General features: G+C 43.9%; 1 protein-coding gene across 3 annotated transcripts in view; it reads left to right on the forward strand.

Annotated features, from left to right (window-relative positions):
• Positions 1-21,827, forward strand: part of PLAGL1 (PLAG1 like zinc finger 1) — a 64,579-nt gene extending 42,752 nt beyond the window's left edge. Inside the window, exons 7-8 of one of the 3 annotated variants that reach the window (XM_082634388.1) lie at positions 14,811-14,952; positions 19,285-21,827. In XM_082634388.1, the coding sequence (XP_082490514.1) occupies positions 19,289-20,524 (1,236 nt within the window). In that variant the 5' untranslated portion in view covers positions 14,811-14,952; positions 19,285-19,288 and the 3' untranslated portion in view covers positions 20,525-21,827. Of the gene's footprint in view, positions 1-14,806; positions 15,287-19,284 lie in introns of all 3 variants that reach the window. The other 2 variants (XM_082634387.1, XM_082634386.1) reach the window with 2 other exon arrangements.
• The last annotated feature ends 632 nt before the right edge of the window (positions 21,828-22,459 follow it).

Raw genomic sequence — 22,459 nt, forward strand, 5'->3', positions numbered from 1 at the left:
GGGAGTCCAGCTACAGCTTCCAAGGCTTTGTTTGGAAATACTGCCGTAAAATCTACTGCTGAAGTCCGCTGCTGTGTAGACAGCTTAGCCGGGGAGGATGGCAAGGTGGGAGTGGAGAGTGTTTGGTTTAGCTCAGAACATCCGGGTTTGGCCTCTGGTCACCACTGTCGTCATCAGTCATGACATTAGTGGGAGCTAACAGTCTTAGAAGTTAACACTGTGCATTAGGCTTTGCTTAGTACAGTGTGTTACCTGCAGTATCTTTTTATTAGTCAGTGCCTATGGGCAAAGGACTGAGGTGTCTGGACCTCAGTTTCCTCATCTGTTAGATGGGGATAAAGATGCCTTTCTAGCCTGTCTCACAGGGCTGTCAGATGGGCATTAGTAGACAAAGTAGCATGAGAGGACTTTATGAGTTCAACTGAAATGTAATATTGTTTTACTAAAGGTTATTTTGGCTCCATTTGAAATAGAATATTCTTACTAAATAATATTTTGATTTCTTGGCCAGAAATTGAAATTCATCCCAACGTGGCCAGCATATCTACTAGGAACTGAGAAAGGCACTGGCAGTTCTCATTAGGGGTGGGTGTGGGGGGTGGGAGTGTCTCGCCCTTGTATCTTCTGGTCACTGTCTGATTGACATTGGAAGACCGTGCGTGACAACTGGTAAGATCCTGGAATGTGACTGCCAAGTATTGGGTGGTGAGTCTGTGGGCTGAAGACAGGTAGGGGGTGGCGAACACCCCAGGCCCTGTGTGTCTCTGGAGCTTAGCGGGACAAGCTCAGGCAAAATGGACAGGGCAATCGCCAGGCAAGCCGGGAAGGAGGAACAACGTGAGGCATCGCTATAGGCTACTGGGAAGGAGCAGCAAGCATGCGGCAGCGGGAAATTGGGGCTTATTGTAAGCAAGGTGCCCGGCCTCCAGGGCGACCGGAGCACAGGACGGCACATTGAAGCCCCTGCGGATGGGCTGTGGATGGACCACACATGTGGATTGCGAGGACAGCTACTTAGAGAGGTTCACATTCCTCCCATTGAACTGGCTATGATTGTAATGGTTTGTTAAACAAACAAAGAACCTAAAGCTGTGAATGAGGGAGAGAAAAGACTTAAGGTGAAAAGGAGGGGAGGCCCTGCTTGCTAGTGTTCCACTCTTTTTAAGTTCCCCCCCCTTCCTTGACATTCCTTTCTCCCTTTCAGAGAAGACAGTGCAGTAACTTGGAAAAGTTGCCTTGTCTCTCCAGTGCCATTTCCTTTTAAACTGGAAACAGGATGAAATAAAATGTTTGTCACCTTACCAAGACAAAAATGAAAAACTGGGGTCCTCTTAAAGGACTAGTGATAAATATTTTTATATTTCTAACCAGGTATTTCTGGGTGAACAGTTTGCTTGGCATCCTTTGAATTTATCGGAGGTGCCGTGGAAAGGCCAAGAGAAGATTCTCAGTCAAGCACTGGATAGTAGCTTTGTCCCGTAAATAACACATGTGGCCGCAGAGGTGGGCAGACCTCTGCTTCTGGAGGAAGGGGTGTGAGCTTTGGAGTGGGCACAGCAATTTCACTTTTCTCTCTGAACTGTGTACACAGTTTATAGTCAAGTGAGTTCCGGATGTTCATCCATTGAAAAAGCTTGGAAAAAAAAGTGTAAATTGTTTTTTGAAACTGCCAATTACATCTGTGTCCATTCAGTTAATCAGATTAGGTCTCAGGCCCTCCTTGTGGGAAAAAAAAGGAACCATTTAGAGGTTTCAGAACAGTACTTTTAAATCTGCTGTTCCCGCAGGGTAATGAAGTTATCCATGGGGGAGGGATTAGTGATTACGTGTAACTTTTTTCTTGGGGACAGCAGTCAGTTGATGCGGCGCCCTCACTTTCCCTGGCTCCCAGATCCCCCCGCCTGGCGCGTCGGAGCCCTTGTGTTCAGGGCACTGCCTTCTTTGCAGGCCCGTCTCCTGCTGTCCCTCTTCTGCTCACACCTGCCTTCCAGCCAAACTAGAGCACATGGTCCATGCTGCCCTGTGTTGCTTCATGCCTCTATGCTTTTACATGGTCTCCCCTCTGCCTGAAGGAGACCTACTCCCTTTTGTCCACCTGGTTCGCTCCTAAACTCAGCCCAAGTAGTCATTATAAAAATTTAGAAGGTACGGATACTCAAAGAGGAAAAACAAAGAAAGTCATCTCTAATTCAGCCCCCTAGCGACCCTTCGCTGACATACTGTTATCTGCACTTTCAGCCCTTTTTCTATTTATTTAGGCGTTTTTTTTAAGGATGAAACAGTCCACCCAAGTCTTGAGCATCCTTTCCCGATCTCATGTAGCTTTTGAGGTTCCGTCAAGAGATTTTAACTCAGGCGTCTGGCTTCCCGTCACCCATGTGACTAGTGAGCTTTTCTTATTTCTTTTCTCAGTGTGAGCCTTTGCCCTCACACACTTCCTGGGAAGGAATCAGGCTTTTCTTTTCCCTAGAATGGTAACCGTATTAGGACAATAGGCCCTGCCGATAATTAGGTAAGTTTTGGTTCCTCTGTGCCCTGCTCTTAGAGTTCCAGGAAAAGAGATCACCGCTGTCAGCTATAGAAACACATCGTAAAGGGCATAAAGGCGAGTAGCCGAGGATTTGTTGGGAGGGGGGAGGGGGATATATTTCCAGCTGTCACAAAGGAGTAGTCCCTACCGCTGACTTTAATGACTAGGAAATCTTCTCCTAACACCAAAGGCTCTTGTCTGGATTTCGGGTCCGTGCTCCACCCCACCCCCTGCCATGCTACCTAGAGTTCATTAACAGTCTTCCTGACACATTCTGTCCCATCTCAGCTCGAGAACCAGTCCTGGGCCTCACACTTGCCTCTCTGGATGCACTTACCTATTTTGCTTGCTTGTAGACCTTTGTCTGTTTCTTCCTAAATGTTAATATCTAAGAACACCGTGTATGAGGTGGGGCGAGGAGGAGTGGGGAGGATTTAAGAACCTGTAAAGGTGTTTCCTTCCCTCCTCTCTGCCTGATGGATGTTATGCCGAGTGACCGGTCCTGCAGAGGTGCTTTGGCCCTGTCTGGGGAGTCCCGAGCTGTGTAAGCCCCCTGCTTCCGCTCCATACAGGTGCGGGAGGGAGTGGTGTCATAACAGGATGGTTTCAGATAACCCCTCCGTGGTGATGAAGCCTGGCTCCTGGTCAGCGGTCCTCTTTTGCCGTCGGTAGTTTGCTTTCTCTCAGTCTTCTGTGGCTCATCGAGGCTCCTATTCCTGGGCGTCTGCCTTTTCCAGTGCTTCCTCCCATCGCAGTCAAGACAGAGTTTTATGGGCGTTCTCTCTCTGCTTCTACCTCTTTCTTCTCTCCGCACCTCCGTGTAGGCCTGGAGTGGCCAGTCTTGACAAAATCAGTTACATGTTATCTTCGATGTGCTAAACACAGTATAATAATAAAAGGCTCCCATCTGTTAAAAAAAAAAAAAAAAAAAAGCCCACTTCTTCTCGTAGAGTGGGCAACCAAACAGGATCTTTGATCTATTAGGGTCTTGTTTTGTATTATCACCATCTAGAAATTATTTTGCAACATCTTATCAAGTTTTTTAAAAATGCAAACTTAATTCTCATTTTGCTTATTTTTATCACCACAGACTTGTCACTACACTACCTTACCTAAGAGGAACTGAGGGAATTGAGGTAGAAGGCTTCTCTGTCCTTACAGCCTCCAAGAGGGACATGCCACCACACGCCCACTTCCATCTGGCTCCACAGTGCAGACTAGGTCCCCTAAGGGAGGACCAGTCTAGCTGCGGCCTGCTGTAAAGAAAACAAATCCCTCCCCAGCCCAGGCCACCCCCCTGTACCAGACCACTTGGGGAGGACAGGCACTGGTGATCAAGGTTGATCATGCACCCTTCCTGATGATCTGAAGCCACCCACATACACAGAGCCCAGAGTAATTTATAAAGTCACTTACAGAAGTCAGATTCAGAATGGTATCCACTTCCCTGCAGGCAAGGGTATTATTCGCTATTATTTAGTCTGGGAGATGACCTCTGGGCCTCCTCCATGTGGAAGTCTCCTGGCTGGCCTGAATGCCCGTTAGGCACCATTAAATTCAATACATCTAAAACTGAACTCTGAACTCCTGTGTTTTGCTAGGTTTTTCTTCTGGGGCTTGACATTTCTTTCCCTCTCCACCGTCACTGTCCCCTGTTTCCTCTACCATTTTCTAAGTCGTAATTTAACTACAGTAGTCCCTCCTTATCTGAGATTTCACTTTCCGTGGTTTCAGTTACCCACGGTCAACCTCGGTGCAAAAATATTAAATGGAAAATTCCAGAAATAAACAATTCATAAATTTTAAATTGTGCACCATTCTGAGTGGCATGATGAAATCTCATGCCAGCCTGTTCCATCCTACCCGGGACGTGAGTCATCCCTTCATCCAGCATATCCTGCCTGTTGGTCACTTAGTAGCTGGCTCAGTTGTCAGACCCACTGTCGCTATCACAGTGCATGTGTTCAAGTAACCCTTATTTTACTTAATAAGCACAAGACTGGCGATGCTGTCAATGTGGATGAGCCGAAGAGAAGCCGTAAAGTGCTTCCTTTAAGTGAAAAGAGGAAACTTACCAACTTAATAAGGAGAAAAATCATATGTCGAGGTTGCTAAGCTCTATAGTAAGAAGGAATCTTCTATCTGTGAAATTGTGCAGAAGGAAAGAGAAATTTGTGCTAGTTTTGCTGTCTCACCTCAAACCGCAAATGTTAACGGCCACGGTTCGTGACGAGCGCTTATTTGAGGCGCAGAAAAGGCATTAAATTTGTACAATAAGATATTTTGGAAAAGATATTTTCAGAGAGAGAGAGAAACCACATTCATATAACTTTTATTATAGTGTTTGAAATAATCTATTTTGTTCTTGTTGTTAATCTCTGGCTGTGCCTAATTTCTAAATTAAACTTTATCCTAAGCATGCATGTGTAGGAAAAGACATAGTGTATGTACAGTTTGGTAATACCTGTGGTTTCAGGCATCCACTGGGGGTCTTGGAACATATTCGCTGTGGATAAGGGGCGCCTACTGTAGTGGGCTCCTGGGATCCCTGCCCCTTGTAGTTTGCCTCCTCTTGGTCTTCTGTGGCTCTTTGAGGCTTAGATTCCTGTGCTTATTATGCCTTTTCCATCACTCAGCAGGAATGCCTCCAACTCCTGTTGAGACAGTGTTTTGTTGGCATTTTTCTACCTGTTTCTACTTCTCTCCCCACCTCACTCCACCTCCACATAAACGCAGAGTTAGTGGCTACCCTTGACTAAACATGTTAGTCAGCCTGCTAAAATATTACAACAAAAAGCCCACCTTCTCCTAGTGCAATAGAGCAATACATCACTGGCGCTTTATGATTTGGTCTGTCTCTCTCCAGCCTGTTTGTCCATGGTACCCCCATGTTTACATCCATATTCAGTCATACTGAAGTACTTATTTTCAAGTACCCTGTGTTGATTCATTCCCTTGGCCTGCAATAGACCACCTCCCCCTTGAACACCAGGTAAACTTGCTGGCTCAGCTTAAACTTTGGCTTCTCCATGAAACCTCTCCTGATCTCCCAAGCAAGAGATGATTATTCCTTCGACAACCATGTTTCTTATCCATCTTGAGTTTCAATGATTGTTTTCACTTTTTTTCATGCATAAGCCTTTATAGAGCAATTTAATTGCATCGTATCTTAGTTCTTAAGGAAGAGCGTCTTAGGATGTACCTGTCCTGACTCCAGGCTTGTATACTACCTCTTTCCCTTCCACTGGGCATTACTTGGTTTTGCCTTTCTAATTTTTGCCAATCTAGTTGGGGAGGGGGGTGTTAAGAAATAAAACAAAAAGTGTCAGATATGGTAAGTGCATGACACAAAGGAAAAAAAAAAAAAAAGAGGCAGGGTATGGAGGCATAAGGAGTGCCAGGGATAGGGGTGGGGATTAAATAAATTAACCAGGATTGAAGTTTTGCCAGTCAAGAAGGGGGAAGGCCCACAGAGTAAAATGTACATGGGAAGTGATTTTAATGATGGACCAAGAGATCTAACCTGGATAAAACTGTACATGTTTTCATTTGTTTATTGGCTACATGGGTTTCCCCTTCTGTGAAATACCTTTTTATTTTTTTGTTCTTGCCTAAAGGTTTAAAGTTTTGTTTTAAACATTAAGCCTGTAATCTGTCTGGAATTAATTTCCTATATGATGTATGGTAGGAATCCAGTTTCTTTATTTTCCATATGGATAACCAATTATTAAGTAGTCCATTCTTTCCCCAATGATTGCAGCGCCAGCCCTGTCGTATATTAAGTTGCCATACAAAAGTGGGTCTGTTTCTCGGCTATTCATTCTACTCCATTGGTCCACTTGTCTAATCCTATGCCTATATCATACTGCCTTAATTACTGTAGCTTTTTTTTTTTTTTTTTTTTTTTTTGCCGTACGCAGGCCTCTCACTGTTATGGCCTCTCCCGCTGCGGAGCACAGGTTCCGGGCGCGCAGGCTCAGCGGCCATGGCTCACGGGCCCAGCCGCTCCGCGGCATGTGGGATCTTCCCGGACCGGGGCACGAACCCGTGTCCCCTGCATCGGCAGGTGGACTATCAACCACTGCACCACCAGGGAAGCCCTGTAGCTTTTTTAAATAAAAGTTTTAATCTGTTATCTTTTACCTTTTCTTCTTTGGTCTGTTTTTATGATGATGAGAATAAGCCAGTTGAGTGGAGAAAGTCTTGGCTATTCTTGACTTTTCCTCTTCCATATAAAATTTTAGAATGATCTTGTCAAGTTCCAACAAAGAACCTTGTTGAATTTTTATTAGAACTTCAGTGAATCAGTATATTAATATGAAGAGAACTGCCAATATTATAGTAATTCTATCTGTATTTCCCTATTCATGAACATGGTATATTTCTCATTTAGGTTTTCTTTTGTCTTTCAGTATAGTTTTATAGTTTCTCCACAAATATCTTGTTTGTCTTTGGTTAGATTTATTCCTAGCTATCTTTGCTTTGTGGCTAATTAATTTTAAATTATATTTCTGTTTGCTGGCATTTAAAAATACAGTCGATTTTGTATTTTGATTTTTGTAACTAAATACCTTGTCAGATTTTCTAATTCTCATATTCTATGTGTGGATTCTTTGGAGTTTTCTATATAGTCATCTGTGGATGGCAAAAGATTTATTCCATTCTAATTTTAAGTGTTTTTATTGCTTTATTGTTTCGACCACAACTTCTAGTACAAATGTTTAATAAGAAACAGTCAGTGATAATAGGCACCTTTCTCATATGACAAAGATAGTAAACTGTCTCATTAACTTAAAAATTATCTCCTCTTTCCTGTTTCTTAGTCTAATGATGAACATTTTAACAATTTAACCTATGGATGGTCTACAGTTAATTAGTCTCTGGGTTATAAAAGGTTGCTTCATGGTGCTAATCACTAGTGAGCATTAGGACTAACAAAGATGTAAAAATAGCAAGGACCCTCAAAAGAAGCCACATTGGCAAACATAAAGGTGCCTAAGAGTCATCAGGGGAGTTTATTAAAATTGCAGATTCTCAGATGCTCCCCCAGCAAGTTTGACTCAAATGCCTGCCCCCGGGGTCTTGCACTTGTCACTGTCCTTGTTGTTGTTGTTTGTTGTTTTCTGTTTTTAAACTCCGGTTCCTTTGGGGATATCTCTGTTCTCTAGGATATTAATGATAGTTGTTTCTGAAGTTTTCTCCATACAGTCTTTTTTCTTCTTCACTATCCTAGCTGCTTTTTTCTGTTTGTTCTGTGTCGGTTTTTCCTAATAGATGCTTGCTTCTGATTTCTGGTGATCCTTGGAGGCCTACTGACTTGTGAGTGGAGCCATAGAAAAGCTGATGGAAGCTTTGTGTACTTAGATAGGGCTTGTCAACAAGGGCTTCCTTGTAGGGGAATATGGGTAAACCCTTCAGGACTGCCATTTGTCCTTGTCGTTAGCTCTTTTCTCTTGGGCTAGTCAGCTTTCCCAGAGAAGACTCTTTCAGTCTCCTGTCCTGGAGAGTATAATAGGCCTGGTTGCCTTTGTTCTGATAGGCAAATAGGGGAAGTATGCAAACTTCTACTTAATTCACCGTGTTTCAGCATAGTACCCCCTTCTCATACCCTCTTTCGGGAGGGGGTCAGAGGGCTGAATGCACTGACAGACTTTAAACCACTCTCTCTGTTTCTATCCCCACTCTGTCCCCACTTCCAGAAGTACCTAGTGCCCAACTTTGAGAGTTTTGATGGGTTCTGCAGGGTGAATCAGGTTGCTTCATAGCTTTTCATTACTGGCTTAGAATTCCGCTTTCTTAGGATGGCTAAGTCAGTTACTGCTTGTTTACCTGCTTTCCAGCTTCCAAAAGTTTGTTGCAGTTTTCTCCTTTCCTGTTATCTTAGGTTGTGTTTTTGAAAAAATCTCATTAATACTGTTTTAGTAGAGTTTCAGGAGAGACTGGGGCTACATACTTTTATTCAATTTACCATCTTTAACTAGATATTATTCATACTGTTTGTGAATAGAAGGTTAGCACCCCGTCCTTTTTCATTTTTTCTAAGTCTAATGCATAGATTTGATGTTCTAAAGCTGTGGTGTAATTTTCTCTCTAGGTATTAGGTAAACAGTTCACTTTGGCTTTCTTGCTTATCTTCAGCCTTGTTTCTAAGAAAATAAGAGCTTAGTCACTGGGTTAACAAAATAAAGCCTCTCAAGGTGACAGTTTAAAAGAGTCAGTAGGCTGCAAACCTGATTGCTTGGCAGGCTGGGGAGGCAGGGGCTTGCTGTGCATGGCGCCCCCCAGAGCAGAACTGGGGGCGGGCAGCCGATGCCGCCCACCACTGAAAGCAAATTGTTTCAAACATATTAAAGTGGAGATGTCTACCCGGTGTTGAATAAATAGTTCTGGAGGGCACACAGAAGAACCCTTTGTGGAAGCAGTTTCTCACCAAACCGATCTTCCCTTTCTAATTGAGCCGTGGTTTTCAATGCTCTGTTTTATCTCCACCGCGACCACCTTAGCCCAAGCCCCTACGGGCTCACCTGGACTATTCCAGTTGCTTTCTTGGTGGGCTCCCCGATTCACCATCTCACCATGTGGAAAAGGAGCTCATTCCTCTGCCTGCGAGTGAGAAGGAAAGTAGGAGTTGGCCAGGTAGACAAGGGGTGGCGGGATAGTCCAGGAAGGAGCATAGCATAGTGTGGAAAACACAGAAGCGTGAGAGAAGGTGGCACGTTAAGGAAATACCAAGTAGATGGATCTGCAGCTGTGGTTGCCTTTGGGCCACTGTGGGAGAGAGGTCTGCAGACATAGTGGGGTGACAGGCTTTGGGGATCCAGCCTGAGAGTTCATGCTAGGCAAGAGCCTTCTTCTAAGTGGTATGTCAGCTCAGGTGTTACGGATTTTAATGATAGTATCTTAGTACTTTATTGAGGATACACACATACACACACACACACACTTAAAAAAAAGATTTTTAAAGATGCTGACAAATGAATCCCTGTGATTTTGAGGGCAACCTTCCCTCTAGTCAAAAGGTAGGCCTGTTTTAGATGATAGAATCTATTAATTATCATCGGTACCCACGTTTGAAATGGAATTTGTAGAAGTTGTTTATTGCTTGAATTTCCAAAGAAAATTATTATAGACCCCCTCCCCCCCTTGTTTTTACTTTAACCTGATAAAATGCAGTGACTGAGGCACCAAATATATGGTCCATCGCTTAGGAAATATCAGTGACTTTGTGAAAAGTGAAACTGAATTGATAGCACCAAGAGGGATTTTCCCTTTTTCCTTTAAGTCAGCGTCCTTTACCCTGTTTACATCTAGAGCTCCTTAGAAAATCGGAAGAAAGCTATGGTCCCTCTCTTAAGAACTCTAATACACATGCTTCCTAATTTTGCACAAAATTTTTGAAAGTTCTCAGCCATGGGCCCTGGAACCTCTGCCATGGGCCCCACTTATGAACCCCTGTTCTCAGTTAAGGTTGCAAACCCAGCCACAGCCATCTGGTAGGGTACTCATCAAGCTTCACATCTGTAATCCTCAACCAAGTTACTAGTCCAGCCCCAAGAGCTCCTCTTTCGCTGATGAGACATATAATGAGCCCCAACTCTTCCAACACCGTGCTTGCTCAGATACAACACCTAATAAGTTTTACAATGCATGTGCATAATGAAAAACAAGAAGTAGAAACCACCTGGAGGTTCTGAGTATCTTCTTCCTCCAGCTGATGTTTCTGGATGGTTTTTTCATAGAGGATAGACTTGCTATCAGAGTCCTTCAAATATTGAGGGGAGCATCCTCTCTAGGAGCCTCCTGGAGCCAAACAAACAATGCATTTACACCTGCCCTGCTCCATGATTGGCTCTTTCATAGTCTGTGAGTGTAAGAAGAAACAGAACCTTATTAGAGGCCCTTTTAAAATTGGCCTTAACACACATATATAAAAGCAATCCCAGGTTTCAGGACTAGGAGAGAAAAAAGTTTGGAGTAGAACCTTCTTGTCCACAAGGAGTGATGAATGGAGTCAAGAAAAGAACTTAAGAGTTCCCATGTTGCAAGACTAAAAATGGAAATTCAGTTTCCTCTCAGAAATGGGCCTTGCATCGTGTCACTGGGGACAATGGAAATAGAAGCCAGAAGTCATAGTTTATTTTGAGAATGTTGTAAAACATTTGTCTCCCATTAGCTGATTGTGTTACGCAGCACTGGGGACGTCCTGGAACTACACTTGTGCCCTGACCTCTCCCTCCGCCGTCGTATACCATCAGCCCTCAGGGAACACAGTCCTTCCTGGCTGTTGCCATATATATATGTTCTTATTCCAATCTGATGCTCTCTCATCCCCAAAATAATCAGCATGAACAGAATGAAGCAGATGGCACAAGCCTTCTTTGGCATACTGGCAGATCTGTATCACTCACTCAGTATTTTTAGAATCAAGGGGATTGAAAATTATGTCCTGAGATGTTTTGGGGGAAGACTTACTATCTTTCCAGGGTGACAGGTGTTGAAATATTACCGTATTTAAGACTCAAATGCAATCTGTATGTCAAGTTACAGAACTGACTGATTATCATCAGGACCATCCCTTTGTTAGTTCTCCGTTAGGATTGTTGGAGGTTTGCCAAATAATAGAAAGTTAATCACAAGTCTGTTTTAAGGGTGTGGTGGCCAGAAAGCTCATCAGGTTTCAACCAAAGATTGGAATCAGCAGCAGCCAGCCAGTACTGGTCAAGTACATGGTGATGGGAGATGCTGTATTATCCACACAGTTTATTTTTTAAAAATAGCTGGGCTTTGATCCTCAGCCACAATGAATTTATAATCTGTTGGGAAGACTATGTTTATAATAGTTTGTGATTATATCATGAAAACAGTGCAAATATTTATATTTGAAGATCCGTATTAATGAAATACAGAGTTATGGTGAATGAAATGTTATAACTAGTTGTGAATTTGAGTTCATCATTAAAAAAGGCCTTCCTGAAGAAACTGAGGAATGTTTACTATTATAAATTAATTCAGTTCAACATTTGAGGACCAATTTTGCACTTAGTGTTGGACTAGGTGTATTTAACACAGAGACCAAAACTCAGGTAACAGTCTTGGCAAAGACATTAATGCAATAAGTTTAGTAAGTATAAAAATGCTTACGTGACTTAATGTTTTGTTGTTATTCTTTGGAAGTTTAATGGGGAAAGAGTTGGAGGAAATGTCTCACATTTAAATACAGTATGGCCGTGTCTAAAACACCTTGATTATATACCCACCATCTTTGAAAGCCCGAGGGAAAGGCAATGAGGTCTACAGCTTGTTGGACTTCTGAATCTAGGGAAGTGGCTGGAAAGTGCATCTGGGAAAACTTTATTCAATGCCAAAGGCAGGTACTTTTTCCTTGAATAAATCTTATTTTTCCTTTGTATGCTTGGTGCGTTGGTGAGCAAAGTTGATATCTGCTGAGAAACAAAGAGCTCAGGCCAGTTTTTACTTGCAGCCTCATGTCCTGTGTGTGTTGAGCATGTGTATTATCCAGGCTACTGGGTCCTCCCACTATGAGTAACGGTTGGTGAAGCATACATAGGAGAGAACGTGTGTCTCTTTTCTATTATATCCATAGCTGAGTGGTTAGAACCATGTGCCAGTTTGCAGCTGATGGTCTCTGCTTTTAATCCCAGTGTTTATAAATACTACTATGTATTTGTATGGTGTGTTTTTAGATTACAGAGTACTTTCAGATCCATCTTGTTTCAGTTGGTTGTCCCTACCAGCTCATTTACATGCATCAGATAGATAACACAAACTGAAACTCAGGACAGCTAACAAGGGGGTGAGCTGGAATTTGAAGTAGGGAATCTCTCTACTGTATTCATAAAACAAATGACTGGATCTACATAAATACCTTTTGTGCTTGAGGGAAACGCCTGAGGGCAAATGAGCAGCATAGCTGTGCCTGAAGGAAAGGGTAGCCTTGCCTTCGTCTCTTTTGACAGTGAAACTGAGTGCCTGTGCCTTCCAGTACAGCAGCCACTAGCCTCCTGTGGCTACTTAAGGTTAAATAAGAAAAATTTCAGTTTCTCAGTATCACATTTTGAGTGTTCAGTAGCCATCCATTTCGGTCACAGAAAGTTCTGTTGGAGCTGGGGAGAATGAGTTTAAAGTATACGTGCAGGGGATCGGTGTAGGTGAGAAGCCAGACCAGCTCCTTCTGGGTGACTAGCGCTAATTCTGAGTTCAGCTATGAAGAGAACAAGAAAAAAATGAATTTCGAACTTCATATTGTGTGTACATTTTAATCTCTTAAAATAGACCTGGAAAAAAAACAGCAATTTCCAGTGAATGAGTATATTTAATGATGATGATAAATTCTATGCCTTTATAGCTGGGCCAGTATTATAGCCAGACTTAGGCTGGATGAGAAGTAGGACACACCATGAGTCCTGGCAGCAAAAACTCGGCCACACAGGGTAGAATTCCTGGAAGGAATTACTTTGTGGCCAGGGTGGTAGAGATGCCTCGAGGCCGGGCAGCGAGGTGAGCTGGCAGACGCTGCAGGAGCAAGGAGCTGGGGGAGAGGCGTTTGGACAGAGCTGGGACAGGGGCTCAGTTCAAGTCACACTTGGTCACAGAGGAATAAGCTGTGTGTGTGTCGCCATCAGAAGGGAGGTTTGGTGCCAAGATGCTAGCTGAGAACGCCAGCGTCCCCGGCTTTGGATCCGTGCTTGAAGCTTCAGGTCAAAGTGCACACGTCAGCTCTGAAGGTTCCAAGCAGGTGGGGCAGGATGGTGAGGGGTGTCTGCCTGGTGCCGGCTCCTTGTGAACTCTGACCGGACACTAAAAACACCCGAGCTAGCTGATGAGGAACACAAGAAGTTTCCTGCAATTTTTGCCCCTTAAAAAAGGAATGTGTTTGTCTATGTTGCATGTGCTAGGTGCTGATATGTTTAAAGATGCTTGAACTATTATTATAGTAAAATTCCATCTAGCTAGACTCCAACTTTCTGATCTGAAAGTAACTACAAAGGTAAGTAAAAATTAACTTTTAACAGTAAAGAGCAGCTCTAAAAGAGTTGGCAATAAATGAATGACTGCAGGGAACAGACACCTTGAAGACCTGCTGTGATTGGTCAGGTTGCCATGAGTGCCCTGCTCACTTGACAAAGTTCAGAAAAAGCTGGCCTGGGTACAAAAGCTACTCCAGTGTGTTTAATGTATGCTTTTTTTTTTTTTTTTAATATTGAAATTTTTTTTTAACTTGAAAGGTTAATGTCCATTGCCTGAGGATTAACTGTCTAGAATAGCACAGGATTCTAGGTAGCCAGGCTTTTACTGTGTTGTTCATGATGCTGCTTTGGACTCTTAAGGCTTAAGGCTTCCAAATGATGGTCTGTTGGTAGAAGAGGAGCCTGGGTTGGAAGGGCGGTAATAACTGGGATTTGAGGCAGGTTGAGGCGGCAAGCCCACCTCCTAGCAGTGGCCTTCCAACAGGTAGCTGGTCCCCCAGGCTGGGGCTGGGGAATGAGGAAGTGTCCTCATAAACGAAAGGGGAAAAGAGTAGTAGAAGAGTTTCCTGGAGGATGGTGCCTGCACCCCTAAATGTGCTCTGAGCTCTGCCCGAGCTGTCCCTTTGTCTCCGTGGGAATCTCTTGTCTCCCCTCTAAAGGCACCACATCAGTGAACTAAACTAGCTTTATTCCCACTTTGTTTACATCGTAGACTTGAGTCCTGCACGGTAACCTCACAAACAAATGAACTTATAAGTATACAGATTATTTCGGCTCATCCCCTGGAAGTTTAAACAGGTGTGATAAACAACTTACGTTTTGCCAACAGTGAGTGAAGAGGACTAGCCCATGGTTTGAATAAGCAGGGATGATTTTTTTTTTTTTTTTTTTTTTTTCCTGTACCAGTAAAACACTTGAACACACTGGGGAGGTTTTTTTGTTTTTTTCTTTGAATTGGCAGATTGAACTTCACAATGACCCGAAATCATGGTTTGAAGTCGATAATACTGACTCTATGGAAATAGCTGTCTCTATCACAAGGGAAAGTGTGCTTCATCTACCGTTCAAAACACTGTGCACTTGACTCCTGCCACCCAGGAGAAGCACAGACAGGTGGATTTATATGCAGAAGGACCTCTTAAAACACACAGGAGGATGGAGAGTTGTGCTGCATTCAAGCCATTTAAAGGAACACATTGATTCCGGGGAGTTGATGCTGAACTGGTGGGGGAGGAGAAGCACTGTTTTCAGATGAAATGCAAGGAAACTGTTCCTCTTCTCTCCACAGACAGTTTGGTGATCCAGGACGTGCCCCAGCTCTAGTGATGCCGATTGCCTTTCTGCTCTGGAACCTCATCCATGCCTCAGACTTGCTCCTCTCAACCTGAGACTGCGTGGAAACTGGGATGTGGGAAGCAGGAAGCAGAGACAGTGGTAACTGAGAGGCCCATGTCCGGGTAGAACCAGGTCCGGGACCACAACGCTGCCTCCCCCCTGGCCTGACGGTCAGCTGCTGTGGCTCTGCTGATGTGCTCAGCACCGTCCTTCTATTTGTACTTAAATGGCACAGCATTTGGTCAGCGCATCTGAAAAGGAAGGTGTGAGAGACAAAGCCCATGGCCACCTACCCCTGCCAATTATGTGGCAAGACGTTCCTCACCCTGGAGAAGTTCACTATCCACAATTATTCCCACTCCAGGGAGCGACCTTACAAGTGCTTGCAGCCAGACTGTGGCAAAGCCTTCATTTCCAGATATAAATTAATGAGGTGAGAGGCTTTAGAAAAGGTATGTACTTTTACACATACCTTTAAAAGGCTTTGCTAGCCCTCAGACCCAACACTGCAGGGGAAAAGGGATGCAGAATGTGGATGCATTTTAGCCTTTATGGCTGGATCTCCAGTGATTCCTATAGTTTTTGTATGACAGTTGTGCTTTGCAGTGTCCAGTTCACTTTTTCAACAGATATTTCTCGTGTTCCTACAATAAGCCAGGCCTAAGAACAGAAAGATGAGAAGACACGTGGCTGGGGAGATAGTCATGCAAACACCATTAAAATGTAATCTAAGGGCTCTGACAGAGCCATGCAGGTGGCGGAAGTTGTTCTCCACTGCTTGATGAGACCTGGGGAGGCTCCTCAGAAAGGTACTGTCTTTAGCTGTGATCTAAAGAATGAATGGGAGGCAGACAGTGAGGAAGGAGGTTCTGGGAAAGCCCTAAGCCTTGTCCTTGAAGCACACGTGCACAGAGGGTAGCGGCGGATGAGAATGGGGGTGAGGCTCAAAGTGTAGGGGAGAAGGAAGCAGCTCAAAACAGGCCTTGTCTGCTGTCCTAAAGGGTTTGTTTTCTTCTGGTAAGTCTGAGAACTGAAAAACATGATTTGGTCAGGATGTTAGAAAGATGGCTCTGATAGTAATTTGGAGAAGAGGGAAGAGGCCCGTTGACTGATTTGCAATCTGTTGTTAACAGTCCAGGTATGAAATACGGAGAGCGTGTCCAGGTTCTGAGAGTGAGCATGGAGGGGGGAGGGTTCATCTCCGAGCGTTGGCTTTTGGAGCAGTTTCTCAACTTGGCTCTAAAAGCCACCCTAACAAGTGGAATTCTGTTGGGTATACAGATGTTAAGTATGTGCATTTAATCAGATTTTCAAAGGCATCCATGATATGACAGAGGGTAAAAACTACTCTTTTAGGAGCTAGGTCCTTTTTTAGAAACGGTACATTTAGTCTGAATTATCAGTATTTCTTGAGTGCCTATTAGGTACTCACTTCCCTGAGGGAAATGAATATGAGGTGTAGTTTCTGCCTGTGAAGGATTTTTATACTACAGAAAAACAATATATACTCAAAGCCAGTAAGTCAAACAGTAGGCTGATTGACAGTGAATGCTGTGTGTGTTAAGTATTGAATATACGGTACCTTCAGAGCTATACACACAGAACTGCCACTAATCTGTGCCTCTTTTGATACCTGGTTAAGGGAAATGCATCTTTTGCCTCTAATTTTCATGAAATGAACTTTCACTTTCAGACTAACATATAAATGCATAGGTAAGAGTCAGAATTTAGCAGGAGAGAGTTTCCATCTGAGTGGTATGAACACGAACCACATTATAATTAGATCTGGGAATGCCCCTGGAGGAAGGCACTTGAAAGAATTAAGAGAGATATAAACTATGGCTCTTAAGAATAGCACTGTTACAGGTGATGTAATATAATAAGCTGATTTGTTAAAATAAGCCTATACACGCCTAAAATTCAAGTGTTCTGTACATCGGCCGATCTCTAGTTGCCATAAATGTGTTGAGTGCCTACTGTATGCACCGATTTTGTTGCAAAGGCTTCCTGTTTTGCAACCCGCTTCTTATGTGTACACAGCAATTATCCTTACCCGAACACCAAAAGCAGTGTTAGCTGCAGTGAAGCCACAGTGAGGATATTACAACCACGGATAAAGACCAAAACACATACAGGAGATAAATATTTGGAAGAGACAGTGGCGCTAACAGATGACTGGAATGACAGGAATCAGGTGGGATTACTGTGGTAAACCGCACTGAAGAAGATGTCTTAAGCAATATTTAGGAGGTAGGTGGTGGTGGTTCTGAGGAAGGGAAACAACTTGTTCAGCTAAGAGTGTGAAGAGAAGCAAAAAAGGGAAGCAGTGTACTTCAGGCGAGGACGGCCTTCCCTGCCGCAGTCACTGGCATTTCTTGCCTCTCTGTGGCCTGAAGCAGCGATCTAATAAAGGGATAGAAGAGTGGTGAGAGGGCAGGATGCTCTAGGTTTTGCTTTGTTTTTTTTTTGTTTTTTTTTTTTTTTGCGGTACACGGGCCTCTCACTGTTGTGGTCTCTCCCGCTGCGGAGCACAGGCTCCGGACGCGCAGGCTCAGCGGCCATGGCTCACGGGCCCAGCCGCTCCGCGGCACGTGGGATCCTCCCGGACCGGGGCACGAACCCGTGTCCCCTGCATCGGCAGGCGGACTCTCAACCACTGTGCCACCAGGGAAGCCCTGCTTTGTTTTTTTTTAAGAAAAGGGCAGCATTCCATCCTGTGTCCCTCGGTTGTAACATAAGATCCATTTTATAAGCAGAGGTTGAAGAAGAAAATAACTGACTTGCTTAACTAGAAAGGAGAACATGGGACTTCTTAATACAGCAAAGGATGAAAGCAGTTAGATGGGGACAGCAAAGGGCAGGAACAGAGATTTGGCAAAGGCAGACGAAGTCCCAGTGTGAGCAGTTAACCCCGGAGGAATTCTAAGATCATTGATGTGGTCCAGGTGACGCCCAAAGACAGTGGTACTTGGTGACTGCAGGACAGACTGAAACTGGTGGTTTCTTGGGTTGTGAGGTAAGAGGAGAAGTTAGGGAGGGAAACAAAATGTGGAAGTGATTTCAGCCATAAGATGATCATGTTCTAGGTTGGAAGTGTTGCATGAGCAGGTGAGGGGGGAAATTAAAAGAAGGATTGGATGCCAGGCAGAGGAAAGAGTCAACAAAGCGGGGTGGTAGCTGGTAGATGTGAAAAGTGTTACTGCTCAGGTAGGAGTTGTGTCCCCCTGAGCCTTTCTCACAGGCAGGACAGCAGTAGGACAGGAAACTGAGGGTAGGAAATACCAGGACCAGAGTTGTTACACTGATCTGCGCAGGGGTGATAAATGAAATTTAATCAGATAAAAATCCTTCACAAAAGAAAAAGGGGACAGGGACAAGATCCAGAACAGAGCTTTAGGGTTCCTAAACATTAGTGCTGGACCAAATAGAAGGAAAACTGTTTAAATGTCAGGTTTGTTATTTGCTCTCTAGCAGCCTCGAAAAATCCTTTCGACAACCTATGAATGTATTTAAATATGCATGTGAAACTTGGAGAGACCAGCATCACTTCAGATCCCCCAAATACCTGTTGCGTTGTCCCCGTTCCTCAACACGGTTTGTACCTGTCTCATAGAACCTGCCGCAGTCAGCGTATGTTTCCCTCTACTGTCTTAGTCCTTCTAGAAAAAGTCCTTTTGAACTTTGCCGAAGAACTTACCAGTGACCTTTAGGAAGCGAGTTGAAGGTGTCTAAGAGGGATCTTGAAGAAATGGAGACGGGCTGCACGCATGTGACATGATAGCCAATAGGAAAGTATTAAACGGCAGAAACTAAGACTTCAGCGTAAAGGTCTCATGGGAGGCAGGAGGCTGACGCTCCGAGAACAGGTGGTGGGGTTGGCATTCTGGGTCCAGTTAAGACACTTTCTCTGAGGTTAAAGATGATAGACTTTTTAGCTTTATGTCTAAGGCCTGAACTTTTTGTCTCAAAGACCAAGCAGAAACTGTACTGGAAACAATAAAAATAACAACACTGGGGGGCAGGGGTATGGGGTTCGGTGTAGAAGGCAAATTGGATCACTTCTGGAAATTCAGAAATTTTAAGAGTATAGAATAGTCATTTAAACGCCTTCCTGAAAAATATTTCTCCATCATCATATATCTTAAAATGCTTGTATACTTGTACTTGTTTAGAAATCTCTTTGTGTACATTAGGAAAATGTGTTCTCAAAGCATATTCTCTACACGTGTGAAAACGGCATCATGTAGTACCTTTATATTATAAAGTTTGTGTGTAGAATCTGGAAAATACAGAAAAGTATTTTAAAACTAAAACACATATGCCACCACCTAGAGAAAACTACTATCAACATTTTAATACTGTTTGTTTCTCTACGTTTCTCCAGCTCTTAAAACACTGGGTCTATTGTGAACTTCTTCCTTCTGCTCCTAGGCACATGGCTACCCACTCGCCCCAGAAATCCCACCAGTGCGCTCATTGTGAGAAGACTTTCAACCGCAAAGACCACCTGAAAAACCACCTCCAGACGCACGACCCCAACAAAATGGCCTTTGGGTGCGAGGAGTGCGGGAAGAAGTACAACACCATGCTGGGCTACAAGAGGCACCTGGCCCTGCACGCGGCCAGCAGTGGCGACCTCACCTGCGGGGTCTGTGCCCTGGAGCTAGGGAGCACGGAGGTGCTGCTGGACCACCTCAAGGCCCACGCCGAAGAGAAGCCCCCGAGTGGAGCCAAGGAGAAGAAGCACCAGTGCGACCACTGCGAAAGATGCTTCTACACCCGGAAAGACGTGCGGCGCCACCTGGTGGTCCACACAGGCTGCAAGGACTTCCTGTGTCAGTTCTGTGCCCAGAGGTTTGGGCGCAAGGACCACCTCACGCGACACACCAAGAAGACACACTCGCAGGAGCTGATGAAAGAGAGTCTGCAGTCCGGAGACCTCCTGAACACCTTCCACTCGCTCTCCCCCCAGTTCCAGCTGAAGGCCGCCCCACTGCCCGCTTTCCCTCTAGGGGCTCCTGCCCAGAACGGGCTTGCAAGCGGCCTGCCAGCTGAGGTACACAGCCACACCCACGGCCCCTCGGAGCAAACCCCCCAGCCTGTGCCAGCGCTGCCAGAGCTCCTGGCCCCGCTCCACCCCGTAGCGTCCCCCAGCCCTCCGCCCCCAGCCCTCCAGAATCACAAGTACAACACCAGTTCTACCTCATACCCCCCACTTGCAAGCCTGCCCCTCAAAGCGGATACTAAAGGATTCTGCAATACCAATTTGCTTGAGGACTTGCCTCTGCAAGAGCCTCAGTCACCTCACAAGCTCAACCCAGGTTTTGATCTGGCTAAGGGAGGTGCTGGTAAAGTAAACCTGCCCAAGGAGCTACCTGCAGACGCTGTGAACCTAACAATACCTGCCTCTTTGGACCTTTCCCCTCTGTTGGGCTTCTGGCAGCTGCCCCCTCCTGCTACCCAAAATGCCTTTGGGAATAGCAGTCTCACCCTGGGGCCTGGGGAGTCTCTGCCCCACAGGTTAAGCTGTCTGGGGCAGCAGCAACAAGACCCCTCACTCGCCATGAGCACTATGAGCCTGGGCCAGCTCCCCCTGCCCCCCATCCCCCATGTTTTCCCAGCTGGCACTGGTTCAGCTATCCTGCCTCATTTCCACCATGCATTCAGATGACTGGTTTTTGAAGCATACCTTTCTTATTCTGGAAGATGTTTTAAGAAGCATTTTAAACATCAGCTATGATACAAGGAGAGAGTTAGAAAGCAGGACTGGAATATGGCTTATTCAGTGATGCCTGGCTTGAGAGAAGAGAGTTCTCGAACTGCATGTATTGTGCCAATCTGTCCTGAGTATTCATGCTTTGTACCAAATTTAATAAGCAAGCATTCTTTAATGGAACTGCAACCATTGTCATAACCGACATCCACACGAGGGCTGCTATATATAGGTGTTTGTCAAGTTGAACTTAATCGTAAGCCATGATCGTAATCATGTTAACTAAGTAACTTTATGTGGCACCGCCTAGTAAGGGAACTACGGAAAGGTTCGGATTTCTCCAAAATGGGAGAATTTTTAAAATAAGAAAATAACCTTTATATTGCATATTACGACTAGGCTGTGTATTTCTTTTCAGGGATTTTTCTACCTTCAGGGTTGGATGTAGTTTAGTTACTATTGCCATAGCCAACCTATAGTTTTACAGAAACAATTTCTTGTGGAATAATAGATGTCTCCATTTTAAAAGCATTTTAAATGTAGTTTGAATATTTTCCACAGGATGCTACAATGTGAGTTATCACTTCATTTATCTTAAAGACTAAACTGATTGTCAGTTACATCTGACAGAAAAAAAAAAAAAAAATCACTGTGTAACCAGGTTAAGCGGTAAAATAATCCAGGCGTCAGTCGAAAAAGGCATTTTACTGACTTTAATATTGATTATATTTTTAACAGGAATTTAAGAATATTACTGGAATTAAAATATATATATATATATATATTAAACAAGAATTTCCTTTGCTCTGTCTGGCTTAAAATACTACTCTGCTTAAGTATTTTTAATCACCAATAAGTAAATGCATTTTAAAATTCATCATTTAAGTCAATATTAGTTTTATTCAAAAAAGATAACGTTTTACAATGTAACTATAATCTATCTCTTGAATTTGGTATCTAATGAGTTTTTAAAATATAAAACCTAACCTTTTTTTAAAGCTCCTTTGTCTTTTGTGTTTAGAGGCTTTCTATATGAAGATATATCTTACGTATAATAAACTCTACAAATTCTGCACGTGGCTTGATTTTTATATACAACCACACCGCGGAACTATCCACACTGAGATAGAAAACGGTTCCAGCTCCTTGGCCGGCTCCCTCATGCCCCCTCCTGGCCATTACATCCCCTACAGAAACTACTATTCTGACCTCTAGTCAGCATCTATTAGAAACTAAACCCCCCCACTTCTTTTTGAGTAAAATAATTATGATTTAAGGTAGGAGCTTATGCTTCATTAGATTCACTGTGCTAAGAGCTTATTTCTAAAAATCACTGTATAACATTCTGAATCCTTCCAGAATGCTATGTAATTTATTTCTGATACATAAGGTCAGAATACTAGCTACTGAAGTTTTGTCTAGGCTAGGCTACCATGATCCCATTTTACAATGGTGTTTACTATTAATTTCTAGTACAAATTAGAAATTATTTCATATTGGGATTTCTTCAGAAAATATTATTCCCCCATAATACTGTTTATTTTTGCTTGTTTTACCTCTAAATAGGGTGGGGGTGGGTAGAGAAAGGGAAACCTTGAGTTCGTTTGCCCATTAAAGCAGCATATTAGCCAAATGTGAGAAACCGTGGTTCACAGTCCTTAAAGGTGATGCTGATGACCATAAAGGGTGGGAGGCATTGTAGATAAGCTACCTGGGGCCGGGCTGTTGCATGTGTGGAACTGACATGGTGGGTCCTTAAACTACGGTTTCACTTGCAGGGAAGAAATGAGAGGGACATAGCTTACCTTGTCAGTAGGCATCTGCTGCTCTGGGATGTCTCGGTTCCCAAATCCACTCTTACCTCTCCAAGGGAAGGCAGTCTCCCAGAGCAAG

Source organism: Mesoplodon mirus, assembly GCF_964341445.2.
Source record: "Mesoplodon mirus genome assembly, chromosome: 10".
In the NCBI taxonomy this organism is placed as follows: Eukaryota; Metazoa; Chordata; class Mammalia; order Artiodactyla; family Ziphiidae; genus Mesoplodon; species Mesoplodon mirus.